This window comes from Vulpes vulpes, chromosome 13 (assembly GCF_048418805.1).
Source record: "Vulpes vulpes isolate BD-2025 chromosome 13, VulVul3, whole genome shotgun sequence".
NCBI classification, from domain to species: domain Eukaryota; kingdom Metazoa; phylum Chordata; class Mammalia; order Carnivora; family Canidae; genus Vulpes; species Vulpes vulpes.
Window position 1 is genome coordinate 35,430,411 of NC_132792.1, and position 21,692 is coordinate 35,452,102.

General features: G+C 37.5%; 1 protein-coding gene across 17 annotated transcripts in view; it reads right to left on the reverse strand.

The window, feature by feature from the left end:
- Positions 1–21,692, reverse strand: part of VPS13B (vacuolar protein sorting 13 homolog B) — a 727,825-nt gene that overhangs the window by 77,731 nt on the left and 628,402 nt on the right. For all 17 annotated transcript variants that reach the window (XM_072734208.1, XM_072734211.1, XM_072734207.1 and 14 more), the window contains 4 exons: positions 18,983–19,179; positions 14,391–14,572; positions 12,779–13,128; positions 7,458–7,619 (listed from right to left, as the gene is read on the reverse strand). In XM_072734208.1, coding sequence (XP_072590309.1) covers positions 7,458–7,619; positions 12,779–13,128; positions 14,391–14,572; positions 18,983–19,179 — 891 coding nt within the window. The remainder of the gene's footprint in view (positions 1–7,457; positions 7,620–12,778; positions 13,129–14,390; positions 14,573–18,982; positions 19,180–21,692) is intronic.

Genomic DNA, 21,692 nt, shown 5'->3' on the forward strand with positions numbered 1-21,692 from the left:
CTGCCTGCTCTTTGTTCAGTCTCCAGAAGTAGTTCATTTGTGTTTTGTTCAGAATTTATAGCTGTTATTCACAGAAGGATGAGTTTGCTAGGCATTTACACCAAGCGATGACTTCTCCTCTGTCTTGGCCCAGGGACTATCACCTCTGTCCCTCCTGGGCTCTGCAGCACAGTCCACACTACTCCGTTTGCATTCTCGATCTCCCCCAGACTGTCTTTTCAACTACACCACAGAGATCTTTCCAGGACGCAACTGTGATCCTGTGACCCCTCTACTTAAAGCCATTCCACAGGCAGAAGTATGCCCGTCACATACAGGTGTATCTCCCCAAATGGGCTGCCAGGCTCTACAGAACATACTTCCTCTTAATAGTGATGTGCTGGAGGTGGCTCATACTCATTCCTGAACATTCAGGAATTTTGTGAGCTGATTGTTTGAGATCGCTGGTAGCTTGAGATCAGCCATGATGAGAGTATTCACACCATTGAAATTTGCCAGCCCGACATATCAGGTGCTTCTTCATCACCCGCAAAGAGCCAGTTTACCAACACACATCTTTTCAGCAGGACACACAATTTTTATGCCTGAGTTATTCTGAACAAAATCCGAATTCCCTTGAACATGACATGCTATATATATCTCCAAATCCCTGGTTCTGCCTCATGGGCTTCCTCCACTACTGTTCCCTGGACCAACCTCTATTCATCCTTCAAACCTAGCCTCTGTGGAAAGCCAGCTTTGACTTCTTCAAGTATGCAGTTTATCCTGCCTTTGTGTTACCAGTGGCTCAAGACAGCATTACAGCTGCTTCAAACAGCACAAAAGAGGTATCACTTACCTTCCCGTCTTGGAGTTTCCCACATGTACTCTGTACTGCAGTCAAATGGGTCAAGTTGTCCTACCATGCCATGTTGTGTCATGCCTCTGCAGCTCTCATACATGTTGGTTCCTTTGTCTGGAACACCACCACCAGCAGCCTCACTTCACTGGTCTAACTCTTATTTAAATACTCATATGTAGAATATAAGAAATAGTGAAAGGGACTATAAGGAAAAGGAGGGAAACTGAGTGGGGAAAAATTGGAGGAAGACAAATCATGAGACACTCCTGATGCTGGGAAACAACAAAGGGTTATGGAAGGGGAAGAGAGCAGGGGGATGGGGTAACTGGGTGACCGGCATCGAGGAGGGCACTTGATGGGCACTGTTATACTATATGTTGGCAAACTGAATTTAAATAAAAAATAATAAGAATAAAATAAAATTCAATACAAATATCCCTTCTACCAGCAAGCCTTGGCAGATTCTCATTCTCATGCTAGATCTGGAAACATTTTCTTTGAGTGCCTATCAAGACCTCATCCACATCCAGAAGCAACGGAATGTACTTCCTGATTTTCTCACTTTTCTTTCTTATGGTTAGTATTTTAATTCAGTTACCTGTCATTTCCCCCTGTATTGAATTACTGCAATAATGTCCTGATAGATACAGATCATGTCTATAAAAATCTGTTTACTTTTCTGACCCGCTTATTAGACAGTAAGTTCTTTATAGAAAATGAATATATTTAATTACACACAAGAGGTCACAATAAATTAACATTTATGGATTAAAACTGAATGGGAGATTGGGAGACTAAATTGGCTAGAGGGAAATAATGGCAGACAGGTGGGCTTGTGAGTGACCTAGTCAGGCCTTGGATGCCAGATGATTTGGATATTTAATAGATGATGGGGAGGCTATAAAGATTTTTGGACAGGAAATTGTAATAATTAAGACATTATTCAGGGAAGTTACTTGAGGTATAGTCTTCAAGATAGACTGGAGTGGGACAAAGCTGAAACTAAGAGAATATTTGAGAGAAAACTTGCAATTGTCATGAGAAGATAACCATGTCAAGATAACCATTACTGATAAATCACTGCACTTGTCACTCTTCTGGTCAGTGTTTGAATTCCTTTTAGTCTGTGTATACACTTTTTCAGGGTTTTTACTTAATTTCTTTCTGCTTTAATAATCTATATGCCATATTTTAAAGAGTTGAGATCTATATAAAAACATAATAAAGTGGAAAAATATCACCTTAACCTACCACTCAAATGCAACCACTGGCAACATTCTGACATATCTCCTTCCAGCATTTTTTATGCATTTGTTCTTATATTGCTAAGGTCATATTATATATGTAGAATTTTATATTCTGTTTTCTGACCAATAGGATATGGTAGCACTTCCTCTTTCTATGTCAAAGTGGAAGGTCTGATAATTGTTTATTATTCAGCTGTGTTAGATTTTACTCACCTATAGCTTTAAAAGTGAACATTTTGGTTTTTAATTTTTGATACTATAAATAAAATTGTGATAAATATTTTTAACATATAAACTTTTGCTTTAACTTGGAATTCCTCCTGAGAGCTTACTAGTAGAGGATTTACTGAGTCAAAGGCTTTGACCATTTTAATAGCTTCTATGCTTCTTATGAAATTGTTTTCTAGAAAGGAAGTATTAATTCCATTTGCATCTTCTAAACAAACTTTAATATGCATGCCATGTGCCACATAATAGCAGAGGCAAACACCTGAAAAATTAATCACTTTAAACAGTTTTGCCAACATAGAATATTTCCTTGTCTCCCTAAGTCTTCTAAATTTTTAAAACTCTGTGACAATAAGGAATGTGTTCTTTATGATATGTATATATATTTTATAAATGGATATAGAAAGAGTGAAGTGAATGAGAATTACAGTTTAGTTAATGAAATTAACTACTGGCTGGATTTACTATAAGATAGGTAGATACTCAAAACCTTTTATGTCCCTTTAGACAAGGGGAAGATGATCAGATATTCTTTAAAATATTTAATATATTTCTTTATACACATCTACTTTAAAATATTTCTTTAAACACTTTAAAATATTTCTATATACAAACAGTGAAATGGGGAAATTTCTATCTATACAGGCCCAGAAAATGTAAAATAAACGCATTTTACTGTTAACGTGGTGAGTACAGGTTGATTATATGTGATAGATTTAAACTATTATTTGTCACTTCTTAATTTCTGAAAGATTTTGCCAACTTTTCAAGTGACAAAAATACTACTTAGGTCACAGTGAAACAACTGAATATCAAGCCTTTTGTCTATTGAGTTTTGTCAACCCAGGGGCTTAAAACACGACATGGCAAACTATAGTTTGTGGGCCAAATGTGGTGCATGGCCTATTTTTGTACAGCCTGTGAGCTTAAAATAATTTTTACATTTTAAAATGGTCAAAAAAAATAGAAGAAAAGGATTTCGTGATGTGTGAAAATTACTGAAATTCAAATTCCATAGTCTATAAATAAAGTTTTATTGGAACACAGCCACACTTTCATAGGCTGCTTTTGTGCAGAGAGGAATAGCTAGGAGAGAGACAGAAAGGCCCTGAAAGCCTAAAATATTGACTACATGGCACTACAAAGTTTGCCAACCTCTGTGTTGGAGTAATATATGATTTTCTATTTTCTTCACTAAATCTGACTACTTTAATAATGAGTATGTCCCAGATGCTCTGCTGCTCCTCAAAATTCTTACCTTGTTACATTTTGCATTTTAAAATACTTGTCATTTTTCATGAGCTTATGAAACTTTCTATTATGTCTATTTTGGAGTAATATTTTATTATTTTCTATAGCTCTGTCTAGAGCCCATTTTCACCTTGCTAGATGGTTTGATTACTGAAGTTAAGTCACTGGTAGTTGGAATTCTGCAATTCTAAAAAATGTATAATCTATAAATTGTGCATGTTTTGAGCATAAAGGTGAATGTAATTCCTTACATACAAGGTAGAGACATTCCAATGTCAGGTTTCATTAGCCAACAGTACTCTGTATTAACCAGGAGACGAAGTCAACTTGATCAACCTAAACACAAATCCTACTGGTTGATGGAAGTGTCCTTATATTTAGTTTGGCTTCATTAAACAAAATCTTCCTTGACTCCATGCTGCACATACTGCCCGTATTCTGGGGAAAGATTCCATAAACTTACACTTATGGTCCTTAGATTCAACTTCATACAATGAGAAGCATTTTTTGAAGACCAGTCTCTTGCTGGTTATTGTTCTTGCCCAACTTGATTTGAAGTCTACTGAACTGGGGTATTTAACGGTCCTTGGTGGTGGCATAAATGATTGTGCAGCTGAATATGTTAAACTATTCCCTAGGAATTCGTTTTGTTCTTCCTTTGTTTGTTTAGGCAAGCAAGTCTTGTGGGATATCCAGCATTTTAAGTGCTTCTGCTTCAGAGCATGTGTTAGGAACTATAAGGAGAGTTTACAACTTTTCAATTTTAAAATCAGCTTTGGATTTCTGGAATTGGTTGTATCCATGTTTCTTCCCATCCTGTTGGGACTTACTGTTGTTAGCAACCTCCTGTGTGTTCTAAGATATGCTGACCTCTTTGAAACCTTTCCAGCTGTCATTGCTACTTTCTTGATCTCTGCAATATAAGCTACATTGTTTAGTGGAGTTAAGTTCTATGAACTCTAGAAATCCTCCCTGAGACTATGAATTGAGTAACACCCAAGGTAGCATAAACATGCAGACACAAATGTTCCTAAAACCAAGCCTGCTGGGCAACCCAGGATATGACGTGGAGTCTGGAAAAAGCAACAGTTTGCTCACTTGCAAGTCTATGACTACCTCCAGGTGCAGTTTGAAGCTAAGTGGCTAGTTTTTCTGATCCTCGGATGTAAACCTTTCATTAGAACACAACAGAATTTGCCATTGTGGATGTAAGGATTCCATGAAGGCCCTCTGGGCCCATTAAGGCAGAAGCCAGAAGGCTTCAGAGGGCCCTAAAACATACTTCCTTCAACCTATGGAGTTTTGTAAAGAGACATCAATTCTTTTTTTTTTTTTTAAACAAAGTTGATCTAAGTTTTAGCCTGAAGATTATTATGACTACAGCTCATTAAAATTTGTATTCAGAGAACACAATTTTCCTCTTTAAGAGGAAAACAAAGTTTTAATAGATATCTGTCTTGTGTCCAGTTTGTCATAAAAAGGTTCTTATTATTTTTGGTAATAACATTAAGACTTTGCAAGGGATTTACTTGGACTAAGAATCCCACATTGGTCTAGCTTTATTTTTTATTTTTTTATTTTTTACTTTTTATTGGTCTAGCTTTATTTTTTTTAAAATTATTTATTTATTTATTTATGATAGTCACACACACACACACACACAGAGAGAGGCAGAGACACAGGCAGAGGGAGAAACAGGCTCCATGCACTGGGAGCCCGACGTGGAATTCGATCCCGGGTCTCCAGGATCGCGCCCTGGGCCAAAGGCAGGCGTCAAACCGCTGCGCCACCCAGGGATCCCTTGGTCTAGCATTAAATGTGGAGTGTTAGACTAGTGATTCTCAGCCTATGCCTTGCAATTTCACAGCTTGGTTATTCTAATTCTATATTTACTTTATAATACCCATGAATTATGCGGCTCAAACCTAGGAGAGCTGTAGAAATAACACTCTATCGAGAAGAAAAGATACAGGACTCGGTCTCAACTCTATGACCATCTCAGCTTAACATTTCCATTTGTCTCCTGATTTATAACATGCCTAACAAGTAACACAAACTACACATAGATAATGTGAAAACAAAACTAGTAACAAATACAAGATATTGAAAACATGCAAAAAATAAAATATGAAGGTGTAGTGCTGGCAGTGGTCAACTGTGGTTCTTTCCTGTTTCTTTCCTTCCCACCCAGACACCGCATGCCCTTAACATGAAGACTCTAGGTCCTCCCCAGCCCTGAACCAGCTGCTCTGTGATCACCCTTCTCTTCCTGGCTCCAGTGTCTGGGAATCTTGGGGGTGACCAAGGGCCTTGTGGGTCTGTGCATCTTAGAGTGACCAGAAGGGGAGCTAAGCCTCTTGCATTTTGCTTTCTGTGGGGGAAGGCCTGAGCCTGTGCGGGTGTGGGTGTGGGGCTGCAGGCGCAGGTCAGGGCGACCTGTGGCTGTGCCTTCAGAGAGGTTTCTCCTGTTAGTAGCAGCTCACTGCTGACCATGAAAACTTTCAAACACCGAAAAGGCTATACAACAATATTAACACGGGTTGTCTCTGAATGGTGGCGATTATGGGAGTTCTGTTTTTAAAAATTTTTTGTCACATGTCTGTGTGTTTTCACTTCTGCAATTAATAAGAAAACAAATCCTAAAAAGATTTTGAGGAAAACAAACTGGCCTTTAACTATGTTACGAGGGGCAAACAACTAAGCCACTTAAGAACGTGGAGATTTCTCGAGAGAGACATTAGAAAACAAGGGAATGTCATTCTCTCTAAAAAGACGAGTACAAAATTATTTCATCTGAGAAATTTTTCTAAGAAGTTTCATTAAGAAAGGATTTATGTGGTTTTAATGTCCTATCAGGTTAACTAGAATTAAATAAATATTCTTAAATAAGGATGTACTGTGTCTACCTTTTCAAATTTTATACTGGCAGTGTGACAGTACGATGAAAAAGCAAGCCAGAAATCAGAATCTAGCCGGGGGGTGGGAGTGGGGGGTAAGCAAGAGGGACCCTGAGGGCATAACATATTCTGAAGCTGGTCTATAGGCCAGATGGGAAAACTTGCTCTCTAATCTAATGGCTTTCTTTTAATCACAAGCAGTAGTTTCCTTATTACCCAGAGTTTTAAAAATACATTATTCCTGAGATGACTTCCTAGGATTTCTTTTACTCATTTAAGACCACATCTTTATATTTAATTCATCCTCATATTATCCCTACAGGGCACATCCCTCTAATTATTCCCATCTAAAGTGACAGGAAAATGGAATTATACTACTTGGAAAACAGACATCCTTTGGTATGCCTTTTCTCAGTGACTCCCTGGTCACGGATTGTGAGCTGTCCTTGGAGGGCAAGGACTGTGACTTCCCTGTCTTTGCATGTCCAGGACCTAGGACATGCCAGGTGCACAGTATGTACACAATACAAATCTGAACGAATGTATAAATAATAATAGCCAACACATAATGCTTATAGTACTTCGAGCACTATTCTAGTGCCATCATACACAGTAACTCACTTAGAACCTATAAAATGGGTCCTATCATTATTCCTGTTTTACAGATGTGAGAACTGAAGCCAGAGAGCAAAGGAGGGTTACAGAGACAGGATCAAAGCCTATGAACCTTGGCTCTACAGTCCAGCCTCATAATCACCACACCGTGCTGCCTCCTCAGCACCTGTGCTAAACAGGAGACTGCTCCCTTCCAAGAGAGCATGATTGCCCTATGCTCCCATCTCTAAATGTTTCTGGGTTTCTGTCAGAGGCAGCTATGCTGTGTGGTTCCCTGGGAGACTTAAAAAGGGAAATTAGACACAGGCACACAAATGCAGAATAAATGAATCCCCAACCTTAACAATTGCTGTGTTTGTAAGGCTGTTTCTCAAATACCTGTGGGGATTTGTGAGAGCGCCAGCTGTACTGGTGACTATGGAGACTCGCCAGTAGAATATTTTCATCAGTATCCACCTGGCCAAACCGCAGTGTCTCCTGTGTGTCATTACAGATCACAAAATGGCTGAAGACCAACTCCTCTACTTCAGGGCATTTGTTCTGAAAGAAAAAGAATACGAAAGCCAACGTGTATCAGATTAATTGCAAGATGTTTGGCAGCTGTCTGCCCAGTGGCGATTGTTACAACACAGAAACACTAAAAGATCGGTTGTCATTAGCTCTGGTATACAAAGTATTCTATACTTCCAGGATAAGCACAAAAAATACCTTAAAGAGATCTTAAATGTTCCAAAAATATGTTTTGATTTATACTCCTGCAAAATAAATCATACATACAGAAGAGTGAAAAAACAATGAGATCCCTCAAACTTTTAACATTTTAAAACGAATTAACATGCTACAAAGAATGCTGTACTGAGTAGTGCACGTTTTTTGAGCAGAGTACTGGAGGCTAGAATTACCATGTTCCTGGCCTTCTAAACTCAACAATCAAGACCAATTACCAAAGCCACAGTTTGTACCCTACAGAAAGTAAGGATCATTTAGGTAATACATCCCCAGATCCCTTAAGGGGGAGGGTGGATATGTGTGTGTGTAAATCTGTTCAGGGAGAGATGTAAATAAAACCATAACTTTCCTCTATTGTTAAGAGGCCGAACACACAAAACAGACTAGCTCTGGAGTCCATGTAAGCTAAGTCGCAATTTTCAAGAGAGATAATGTTAGTTGAAAAACGGCTGTTAGTGTCTGTGTCAGCTAACAGTCATCAATCAGCTCGTGTCTCCTATTAATCTGCTGAGCCTCAACAAGGTAGTCTATGTTCCTGTGTTGAGAGATCCCTTCTCAACTGTGTGGTGTCTCCTTTGGTGGCTGTTATATCAAACACTGGCAAAGTGATAGAGCATTTCTGTGCTTCCTCTTCCACCACTCTGCTTAGCTTACAGCTTAAAAAATAAACATACTTTAGGTAAATGAAAAGGAGAGTTAAATAGATGCTCAAGTTGAGAATACAAGAAAAAAAAATCTTAATTAGCCAATTGGTTTGCAGACATGGGAGGTAACAGCAACTCCTACTTCTCCAGGAGGCCTCCAGTTCCTGGTCAGGGAGCTAAATGTCACAATGCCACTCAGTCACTTGCCATTTTCCCAAGGGGAGGGAGAGTAAAAGGGGACATGTTACTCACAAGCATAGTGATTTAATAAGAGGCCTGAAGCCAAGGAGTCTAGGGATGAAAGTCCCTGGAATCCAAGCCAGACCAAGACCCGACCTGGAATCTCATCCAGAACAGGTGTCTTCGGGGACAGAATCCATTGCCAGTCAGGCACAAAGTCCCTTAAGTGGGTGGGCAGTGCCTTCTGGCTGCAGTTGATGGAGAGGCCCTGAAACACCTCATTCTCCCAGATCCCCTTGGGGACTTCTCACTCTGTCACCCATCCATTCTCACCAACTTCCCTATTCTCATGGAGCGGAACCCTTCCTGACCGCCACACTAATCACAAGAGAAGAAAGAGTCTTGGGTTAAAGAGAGACCAAAGCGATTCTAACCAACAGTGATCTGTTGTCTACCGTACTCTATGCTGTGGCTTTTAATCATGAGCTATGATTTCAAATCTTGACTGCCAGTGGGGTGTAAGTGCCCTGCCTGATCTGACCCCTGTGCAGCCTGTGAGCCACTGTCCATTTGCCTGCTACGCCCCAGCTCGGTGAGCTCTTGCCTGCTCCTCCAACACCACACGGGCCCTTTCAAGTCATTCAACACATCAAACTCCTTCCTGCCTCAGTGCCTTTTCCTGGCTTGGATCTTTTTTCCTTCACACTTGACTGACTAGCTTCTTCCTTCTTCTGTGTGGCCTTCTGGGAGCACCCCCCAGACCAAGTCATGTCTCTCTGTTTTATGCTCACATCACACTCCACAATTTCACTTTCCCCACCGGGACTAAGGAATTATTTGTTTGATTCTGGGCTCACTCTTGTCTCCATCATTAGAGTCCCCCTGCTCAAGAGGGGACTGTGTTATTTACAGCTTTATCTCCAGTACTCAGCATAGTGCCTGACACAGAGGGACTTAATAAACACTTAGGAAACAAATATATGAGTAAATGTAAATTTTTAAAATTATAAATGAATACATGTTCAAAGTAGAAACATTAGGAAATATAGAAAGTATGGATTTCTTTTAAGTTTCTCATTTTATACTCAAATAACTGCTATTGATGTTTTGGTGGATTTTCTTCTAGCAACATTTCTCTTCAGAGTGTCCTGTCTGTTACATTTCCAGCTTACTCTATCTAATCCTATCTTACATGTCTTACATTTAAAGGGTTATAAACCTTTAATCAAACTGGAGTCCCAGTGTATAATTATTTTGATGAGATTTTTCCATTTAGCATTATATAATCAACATAAAACTACTTTTCTTAGAAACATTTTTCTCTCCTTTAGGTCCAAGAGTACAAACATGAAGAAAGGGATATGATTCTAAACTCCCACTTAGGTAGATGTCTTGGGATTGAAATTCAGTTTTCACAATGAACTGGGATCACTCTTATGGTAACACAGAGGTTAAGTTACCAGATGAGGCTTGAGTAGGACAAGAAAATCATATTCCTTTCCTCATCTCAAAAAACTGACCTTTAATAAATGATAAGTGTTTTAGAAAAATATAAATGAAAGAACACAAGGGGGTTGTTTACATTCTTCTAAAGAATACTCGAAGTCCTCAGGGAACTGTTTCTCTATTGTTCTTTCATCTGCGTAGTTCATTATAACTGTAATAAGTATAAGCATTTCTTGGAGTATCTTAAATTCTGGTACATTATAAAACGATTCATACGCATCTTATATGACATCATATAGTCTAAGTCTCAGGATGCTTACTCAGATTTGAAATTAAAAGATGGCTTATTTGCATTTAAGATCTGTGCTGGAGTGTTGTACATAAAGACAAACATTGTTCTCGTGTAAGGTAAGACACATGAGCATAACCTTCATTTTTAAGTAAAAATCCACTTTAAATGTTACTTTGTTCAAATGTGGGAATATGGCATTGAAATATAAAGCAAATTGCAAGTGGCATTTTGGGTCCTTAATCTGGCTTCACAAAACATTAATCATTTGCAAAAGAGAAAAAAAAAAACCTACAGCCAGAGAAATGAGACACTGATGAAGGCTTCTGTTAATCTTGAACTTGTGACCTAAAGGGGAAAGGCCAAATTGTTTCATGCTTCAACTGTCTGGTCCATCCACACTGGATACAAATGACTTGCCTTAGATATGAATCCAAAAAAAGTATGCTGAGAACTTGAATAACTTATCTTGCTTATTAAGTTCATATTTCTCATTGGCAATAATTAGACTGTATATGAGCACTGTATACATAATAGACTCCAAGCTCGGGAAACTAACCTTTCCCACTAAGGGAATAAACCACATTCAGAACATCTTAGAAACAATGAAATTAATAACCCTCTATAAACCCATTTCAATGTCAAATGTCCTGTAATTTCAAAGTAGTGCAATTTTGTATTTACTTTAGAATGCATAGGGTTAGATGCCTACCACATTAAAACTTGGTGGCAAGTACCCTTGACATGGGAGGAAACAAGAAAATTACAGCAACAATTACAGAAGTGTATCCTCTTGTGGCTCATGTTAACATTGCCAAATCCCTGTATAAATCAGAATCAACTATTCATAGAATGTACCTGTCAGCAATATGTTACGTGACATATGGCTCTACTTAATCAAATATACAATTCCATTTTTTAAAAAACTCAGAATATTCCTTCAAGGCACTGTGTTAGCCAGTCAGTCATTTGCACTCTGATGTGGTTTAAAACATTTAAATATTTATGCACCATACTTTATTTATATGTATAGCTGTGTCTAAGAGAATATTTTTACCCTGGGAGGAAACTTATTTCTGAAGGCCATTTTGCAGTAGTTGCTACACATGAGTCCTCTTATAATGGCCTCGATACCAAGACAAAAATATCCTGGGTTTAAATGCTCTATCAATGACTCTTTTATAAATTTTCTAGGTTTGTTTTTTATTAAATGCATTGTTCAAAATATGACAAAAAACAGAAATTGGAGCCATGGAGGTTTTTTTTCACATCACTATTTGAACCAGCTGCAAAGATTTAGATCACACTAGCTCTTATTTTACGCATGTCCTTTGCAACAAGAAAACCATGGAATGCCCTTAAAAAAGAATTTTAAAATACAAAACAGATGTGTTATCTTCTTTCCCTTTGCTATTGTAGTGCCATGTTAGGTAATTAATTCCTTAGTCTTATATAGGTCTTCATGCATATAAAGAAAAGAGTTTATTCCCATAAACATTCTTAAGTTCGAGGACTCACAGCCCCCTTTACCCCCCTGCCCTGTCTTCACGTGAGGTCAGTGCAGGACGAAGGACCATTTCTCCTGGGAAGTCAGCTCTGCACAAACGCAAGTAGCATACACAGAATGTGGGGAAATATCCCAGCTTAAATAGCAACACAAACTTTACAGAGATACAATATTCTACTGAAAATCAGTAAGGAAGCAGAAGTGATCTGTTCTTGAATTGCTAAGCATGTTATTATCCAAACATTCTGTGAAATCATTTTCATGTTAGCGGCATGGACAGGTTCCTCGTTTTAAATATGCCTTTCAGCAGAGACTTGTAATTCATCCCCTTTTTATGATATAGCTAATTCTGGCAAGAGATAAAAGTAAAAAAAATATTGATTTAACTGATTAAAAATGGCAGAATGATAATAGGAGAAAGACCAGAAGACTATTGGGGCTTGCATATTTCTTCTTACTGCTTTTTCCCTTTGAAAAGATGAAATGCTTATTATCATTTTATCATTATTATCATGAGTAAGGCTCACACAGGTCCTAGATTTCTGCAATGGATGCTTAGACAATTTGATACATAACTGAGTTGAAGCTTTGGCAAAGCCAAGCCATAATACTTGGAAAACATTTCTGGGAATATGTTACTTTCCACACAGATGTGGTACATTAGTCACAAAAATGTGGGCATGATCTCCTATGCATGTGTAGAGAACCCATTTCTCCAAAGCTTTTAAAAATAACATGCATCACTTTGCCAAACAGAGAAAACCCCAAATATTATGGTGCCCATCAAACTCTTCATTCTCTCACATTTTTGTTTATGCTTAACTTACTATTAGAAGTGATAATACAGAGTGCCTAGTAAAGATCACATGCAGACAAGCTGTAAACTGTTTTAGGATGCACATACCTGTTGCCAAGCTTGTACTGCAGTGTTTAGAGAGTGAACCACATGCTGCCCAAAGTTTACAAAGATAGAGTCCACTATGATGATGCAGTCAAGCAGCTTTTCTACTGCCTCACGGGAAATGGCAATCTGCCCGAAGATGCTGAAGGATTTCACCATGCTTTGCATCGTAACATTTCTGCATTCAAGAAGTTTACAGTCAGCTTGAGATGAGAATCGGATCTCCTGACAGACAGGACTATTGTTCCACTGTCGAAGATATAAGTGAGGTGCTTTGAAGGAAATAATCATGTATTCTAGTTCAGATGGTACATTTTTATCAGAAATAAATGGCTTTAAGTATTGCGGTGGAGCTGTTGGGAAAACAAATAGGAAAAGCAGCAATTGAGGTGAGCCAATATTTTATGGAAATAAAGACATGATGTTTATTTACCTTTCGGTTACTGAATTCACTTTCTGCCATTTAATAAATCCTAACACTCTCTTGAAGGCATTACGATATTTGAATTACCATTTGATATTTTCCAACAAAGCTGTTTTGTTCAACTGGCACATCTCAAACATATTTTGTCAAAGTTCACGTTCACTTTCACAGACAAAAGTTTGATCACAGAAGACAACAGATAAAATGAAGAGGGGGTGAATATCTGAGGAGAGTTTTATGAAATGCTCTGTATCTACCAACCAAATCTCAAAAACAAAAATATGACTCGAAGAGTTAGAAAAAGCAGGTTAAATTCCTTTTTCTTTTTTTTTTTTTTTTTTTTTTGCTGAAAAAACAAGATGCTTAACAGCAGCTGTGTTTAGTTTTAATCTGATTTTTTAAATCTGATTTTTTTTTTCCATTACATGTTAGGTTGAAAACCCAAATCAAAATGTACTAACTAGGGACCGTCTGGTATAGACTTTTAGGAATAATTATTCATGTGCAACTGGCAAATTTTTAAAAGACCACTTTCAGTGTGTGGGAAAATTTAATCTTCCACCTTACCAACTTGTAAAAATGATGGTCCTTTAAATTTCTGCCTATCCTTTGTAGAATGTATTCATGCTTTTGAAATCAGGTAATATTGGATACTTTTGGAATATATCCATCATTAATGTAGTGGCTCAGGACACAGAATAGAAACAGATGTATTTCTTTCAAAAAGATCCTAATCGGAATAACACTAAAACCTGAATTTTTGTAACTTCCTTGAAAATTCTTACTAGGAAGCATGAAAAATCATGTCAGTTTAATAATTACTACTGGTAATCTATATAATAGGTCCATATGATGGTTTAAAAGGGGTACATCTGTTATATGAAGTCTACTTCAGAATAATTTTGCCAGTGCTCATTGTTAGAGGAAATGAATGCCTCTTCTAAAAATTTCCACCACCACATCGGTGGTAGTCAGTAGGGAAGGAGCTTTGAGTAGTAGAACTGATCAACAATCACAGCACTTTGAAACATCAATACTGCAATATACAGAATGAAAATCCTTCCACATCTTTTTACTAGTTGAAAGTAAATAAATTATCTGGGTAGAAATTGATGAATTGGGTTTTGAGAACACTGAAGAAAAACAGTAAGTATTAAGTGCGTGCTATTCTGATGCTAAAGTAAAGGGTACCTGTGCCTAGTTGATCAAGGTGATGACAAAGATGGAACTCCAGGTGAGCAAACTGGAAGGAAATGCTAAGAGATGGGACAAACCATGGGGTAAAACAGGAGTCGACTCTGGTACAGGCAGCCAGGGCTGTTGGAGTTACAAGTTGGTCACAAGTGCTTTGAGAACCAGATTCACTTGCAGAGCTATGGGAAGTAAGTAATAAAAGAGTATCAGTAACCTAGATTTCCAATACATATAAGTAAAATGTCTTTCTATGTGGGTTTTTAAAGTTAGCAGCCATAATCCTATAATTAATCTATTATCATCAAATCTTCTGTATTTACTTGCATAAACTAGTTGTTTTTAAAAATTAAGTTCATGTTGATTATTGGCTATAGATTATTAGAAAAATTTCACAGGATTCCTCAAATGCCAGGTCATATTGACCTACCTCCAACCCAATTTTTTCCAACCACATATCATACAACTTATGGACAACTTGTTCACCTATTAGTTCAAGGCCAACACAATTTTTTTAAAAAGATTTTATTTATTTATTCATGAGAGACACAGAGAGTGAGAGAGAGAGAGGCAGAGACATAGGCAGACGGAGAAGCAGGTTCCCCGCTGGGAGTCCAATGCAGGACTCGATCCCAGGACCCCAGGATCACGCCCTGGACCAAAGGCAGACGCTCAACCACTGAGCCACCCAGGCTTTCACATGTTCTAATGTTGTGAGAAATTACTATGTAATATGCGCAACAAACCACCAAAGAATTGGCAGAGGTAAACAGAGTTGAGCATAAGCAATTGGTAATAAAGTTAACTGGACAACTTTGATATATATATCAAGGTCTGCACAGTTATTTGTGTTACATGATAATTGTCTGTAATTTGTGAGACTTTAACATAGTCACATACTTCTGTATTAGTCATTTGTATCATTTGGAGTGAGGGTATGAGGGGGAAACAAATTAGATAGTTGTTCTGGTCCATCAGAAGACACTGAATTGATTCCAAACCCAGGGAACCTAGCAGAGTGACCCAAAACCTGAGAATGTGGCCCACTCCTCTTGTTTCCCTTATTTTTCTCCATAGGGTCAGTTACTGGGTAAGAAACTATAAATTCCAATTAGAGTGTGTAGTTGCCGGCTACCTTCTGTTTGCTTGCTAGATCCACACTTTCTACCCTTCCCCATCTTCTTCTCTGCCATTGGACTGTATTAACAAGCTGCTTTGTCCTCTGATTCAGCTAGTAGGAGGTGCCTATGGGAGATCAGAAGGCAAGAGGAGAGTAGAGTAAGGGTATGTACTCCTCTGGCTTCTTCAGGCCTAAGAAGGGGATGGGTCCCCAGGATTCCTAGCCCTACCGTACGTACCATCCCTTAAATCCTGCCCACACTTTTATAAGTAGTCCTTTCATTGAACTCTCCTCAATTTTTGAGTGCACCTTCCATTTCTTGTCAGGACCTGATAAAGGGGGTTTATTTAGGCTTAAGCAATGGGTGTGGGCAAATACAGAACATGATTAGATTAAAGATAAATAGCTGAAATGGCTATCTTGATCAGGGCTTAAAGGTTGTATCTCTTGTCTCTGGTCCAGTACACAGCAAACAGAAGTCCCCTACAAGGTCAATACTATTGTGGAAACTAAGCTTGAAGTTACTCTACTTCAAACGCCGTCTTCAAAAAAGTGTAATTGTTACCAATCGTTCATTTTCATATGATTGAGAAAGAAACCATTGTTTAAAGATGGTGGAATGTACAAATATACAGGCATTGAATTAAAGATAATATACCTGTATGGGATAAACAGAGTAAAGTTTAAGAGATTGGCTCTTTTTTCTCCAGTCCTTTGTAATGAAGACTACCTGCCACCCTTTGGGCCAGTGAGTCAGTTTCTCAAAGTTGGGGATAGAGCCAGGACTTTAATCCAGGTCTTCTAACTTGGAATTCTTTATTAAATACTGCTCCTATATACATATATACAGTGATGCCATTAACACTGAGCAACCCTACACTGTTGCAACTTTATGCCAACTGTGGACAAGATGCTCTTTGCTTTTTAAGATTAAGCTTCATGGGATTTATTTTTATGAACTTTCTTCCTGGAACGTACAACAGTCTGATGCATATCCTTTTTCAACCACTGAGAATATTACTTATAAGATAATCTCTAATCATAAAAGCATCAGGTTTTTGTCTAGTTCTAAATGTCTTGTGACAGAATATAATACTGAGGCTAACTGTAGTTTTCTTTCTGCATGAAAGGCTGACGTATTATCAGAGCATTAATGTTTTCTTTCTAGAACTGGTAGAATTTACTTACTGTCCCTTTTGAAAAGTGTCTTAGTAGGGTCTTATGATGTTGACTTTTAAACCAACTCTTTAATTTCATTAATATCAAATTCTATCTGAAAATGGTTAATGTCAAACAAAGCAAGATCAATTGTGAACTATTAGGTAACTTGAAAAATCCCAGGTGAGGACAAAAGATCTGTGATTATAATGTCAAAAGCCTGGTGAAAAATTGCCTGAATTTGATTGTCTGCATAAATTCCATTCCCTAAAGGTTCCACATTTCTGTAGTGCTAAGCTTACCACAAAAGTAATTGTTATGAATGTTTCAGATGCAGAGGAATTAACCTTGTCTAAAATGCTTCTTTCAATGCTGAAAATGCATTCTTTCATAATTAGAATCAAGAAATGATTTCTAATTTGATACTTATATTAATGAAACTCAGATTAAACAATTTTTTTTGTTGGGCGCCTGGGTGACTCAGTGAGTTAAGCATCTGCCGTCAGCTGAGGTCATGATCCCAGAGTCCTGGGATTGAGACCTTCAGTTTCCTGGCTCAACTGGGGGGTCTGTTTCTCTCTCTGCCATTCTCCCCTGCTTGTGATCTCTCTCTCTCTCTCAACTCACTCTTAAATAAATAAAATCTTTTTTTAAAAAGTTACTAATTTTTTTTTTTTTTACTTAGAGCTCTTTTTCTGAGACTTTCTGGCTCCTGACTAGGTAAACTGTACTTAGAATATGTAATCTTCTATGTATCTGCTGACCTCCTCACAGGGTGGGTATTTTACTCATTGCTACATTACACTTACAAGTGAAATTAAGATCCCACTCCTCTAACATATTTTTACTAGTTGTAATCAACTAAGTAATATAATAGGAAGGTAATTATTCCCAAAGAGCCCAAATAACCTAGAAATAGAATATATAAAGTATAAAACACATTATTATTAAGCACAGAAAGTAATCACTGGAAAAGACTGTGAGGCTACTGTAAAAGGGTTAACAGAGGTTATCACTGTGATATGACCATGCCTGGTGGCATTCTCTTTATTTCCCAAATGCTCTTTAATGAACATATAGTGTTATTAATTTCAAAAAAAGAGAAAGAACCCACAACTCATTATAATATAAAGCAGGAATCATAATACGAAATTATATGCTATAATTATAACCTTATAAAGGCATATAGTCATGGACAAAAATAAAGGTAAAAGAGAAAGAGAAAACAGGTGATTTGCAGGAAGTTACAAAGGATGGATGTTTTTTCTCATGTTAGTGCCAGAACGTTGCTTGGGGGAAAAAAGAAAGGGATTATACAGAAGGAGGAAGATAATGCTAAAGCCAGTTCTTCAGGAGGACCAGGAGGTAGGTCATGGAGAGTGATGGACAGTAAGGTGGGGCTGGGCCCATGGTACATGCATTCTCATATGATCCCTCCTGTTCCACTCACTGTGATTTAGTATCTTTTTCTTGTCTTTTGTGGGAGCGTCAACAGAAATGCTTACCTCATAGGGCCACATAAATGAGAAGATGTGGTAAAAATAGGTTATTGAAGCCAATCTTTTTTCTACTCTAAGTTAGCGGATTGTCAAGCAGGCGAACATTGAAAACAAGGACAGTCTGGCCCTCTTTTGCCACAAACCAGATATCCTATAGGAGACGTGGAACAGGAAGTTATGGGGACATGACACATAACACCTGAGGTCTACAGCTTTAGAGATTCATTACAGCCAAACTGATTCTAGAACTATTAAGAAATCCTTTGGATAGGAGTCATTTTAGTTAGCCAAGTTTTTCTAATGTCTAGAGCTCTTTTAAAGTTTTTTTTTTTTTTAAACACATCTTAAGAAAGAAGTATTCCCAAAATGTATCTTTTTAGAAGTAGGCAATACAATTTATTTAACCTTTCTCTTAATGCCCCAGGGTTATCACTACACATACATACTGTTTACTGTGTCATTAAGAGTCTGCTGAGGAATTAATGGCTTTTTATATTTTTTGTTCAGAATGGTTCAGGGTTTTTTTTTGTTTTTTTTTTTTTGGTAGTTTGTTTTTTGCCCTTTTTGTTTTTATACTTAAGGAACAGGTTCTTATTGTGAGGGCTCACAGGGCTATACTATGAATACAACGCAGGATTTTTAGTATGCAAACTTTGCTATATCAACATCTGTCTTGTGTCCTAGTTCTCATCTATAGATCACACGGATGCAGCTGCTAGCCAGCCAAGATACCGCTAAGTGAGGGGTCACTAGATACAATGATATGATGACTGTTTCCTAGTATAATGTCACTATTTCGTTTTTCATTGAGTTACCTTTGGTCATCAGCACCATTTTGACTGCTGTTCAAGACAATTCTCCAAAGATCCGAGGATACTAGTTTCTTCTGGTCACTCACAAGATTGATATCCGGCAACTGTAGCTCACAGACTTTGCTTTCAGACAGACTAAATTCTTGAAATGCAACAAAAACCTTCTGGAGTTCATCCCAGTATTCCAAACTACAAGGAATCTATAATAAAATAAAGATTTTAGAAGTTGCAAATAGAAACTATGATACAGTTCTGTATTTGTTGAAATGCATATTAAACTATAAAAGTTATAACATGAATAAGACTTTTAAGAAGGGATAAGTCTGTAAAAGACAGTAGTTTCGAATTTCTTTTCATGGTTATACTCACTTTGTTTACCTACTTTGTCTTAAAGGACCCATTCAGGAATAATACATGAAAACAGCCAAGAAAGTTTTTAAATGAAAGAAAAATGAAGAACAAATTCTATCAGGTGTTAAGTGTACTATCAGACTGTAACAGTTAAAAGATAAGGTTTGAGTAGTGACCTACAAATAGATTAGAAGAAATAGGAAAAACAGTATAAGATGTAAGTACAGATACATTTTACTATGTAAGGAAAATACCATTTTTGGGGGGTTAATTTATTTATTTTTAAATTTTTAAAATTTAAATTCAATTTGTCAACATACAGTATAACACCCAGGGCTCATCCCTTCAAGTGCCCTCCTTAATGCCTGTCACCCAGTCGCCCCATCACCCTCCATCCACCTCCTCTTCTGCAACCCTTTGTTTGTTTCCCAGAGTTAGGAGTCTCTTTTTGTCTCCCTCTCTAATTTCTCCCCACTCATTTCAAACAAGTAGGAGAAAGACAGGAAATGAAGTTGCAAGGACTGTCTAGCCATTTGGTAAAATCAAAGAGGGTCCCTACAGCACTCTAACATAAAAGTAGATTCCAAAAGGATCAAAATGTTAAAGGCCAAAACTGAAAGCATAAGAGAAAAAAATTAGTTAATATTTTTATCATGATAGGGCAGCTTTTTATAGGTATGGTATGAAACCCACTGAAGAAAAAAAGCCCCCCACAAAACCACAGGGTATAAGATCAAATAAAAAAAAGAAAATAGGGTAAAATACATGATATTTAATGATAGATCTAGGAATGACTGTTGTGATAGCGCAGAGTGCTTACAAATCAATGTGGAAGTGATAAATAAGCATATAGAAAAATAAAAAAGGGAAGATGTTGGAAAAGGCAATTAGCCATTGGCCCTGAACTTCCCTGCATGTTACTGCTAGGTATGAATAGGATGCAAGGCCCTGAAAGCTATTAACTGGGGCTGATTCTTAGGTTGTATTTACAGAGAACAACTTGGAGGGATGTGGTAAAGTCTCTCTCCAGGTCAAAGAGCAGACTCACTCTAAAGAGGGTGGATCTGTTGCGCTCATGTTCTTGGCTGTGCCATCTACCTACCGCATGCATCCAACCCCTGAGGGCCCTTCTGCATTGCCCTTGTGGAACCCAGGGCAGGGTTGGGGGAGCAGGCAAGAAGAATGATACTCATGTTGATACCTGTATGATACTCATGTTGCTTGTCGTGCCTGGAGCAATAATATTCTTTGTTTCTGACCCATGAGTCTTATGTCTTCTGTCAGCAGCAATGGAACACTAACTGGCTGATTTATTAGCTTGCATATGGTAAAATCACAGACTCTGACAGTAATTAGTTCACAGAAAAAAGTAACTGGCCAGTAAACATGAAAAGATACTCAACTTCACTAATACTTACAGAAATTCAAATTCAAATTAATAACACAATATTTTTTATTTATTATTCTGGCAGTTTTAAAAGACAGTTCCAATTTCCTTTCCTTCCCTTCCCTTCCCTTCCCTTCCCTTCTTTCTTTCTTTCTTTCTTTCTTTCTTTCTTTCTTTCTTTCTTTCTTTCTTTCTTTCTTTAGAAAAGATTTATCTATTTATTTTTTTTTTTTAGATTTATCTATTTATTCATGAAAGACACAGAGAGAGAGGCAGAGACATAGGCAGAGGGAGAAGCAGGCTCTTTGCAGGAGCCTGATGCACAACTTGATCCCGGATCTCGGGAACACGACCTGAGCCTAAGGCAGCCGCCCAACCACTTAGCCACCCAGGTGTCCCTACAGTTCCAATTTCTGTACAGGTGTGGGAATAAGTATTTCCACTCTATTTTTGGAAGGTAATTTGGCAATATCTATTAAATGCTTCAAAGTATATGTCTAAGTATTTGTTTACAGAGATTCCAATGCAAGTATGTATTTATTTCAGCACTGGGTGTATAGTAAGAAATTAGAAGCAAGTCAGATATCCATTAACAGGGGATTAGTTAAATATAACATGCAGATCTATAGAATGGATTACTACACGATCATTAAAATGAATATCTAGCAAAAAAAAATAATAAAATGAATATCTATATATACTAACACAAAAGACATCCAAGATATATTACAAAAATTTTTTAAAAATTTAATATAGGACATGTTAGCTAATTCCATTTAAAAAAAAAATTAAAAAAGGACTGGGCTCAGACATGTCTTTCTTTTGGAAGCATTCCCTAATTATCATTCTCAGAGCTGACTGCTGCCTCTCTGTGTCTCTCCTCTATCATAAAACTTACTACACTTCGCAATTCCCTATTTACAGTTTATCTCCTTTAGTTGACTGAGATCCTTGAGTAAAAAAATGACATGTTAT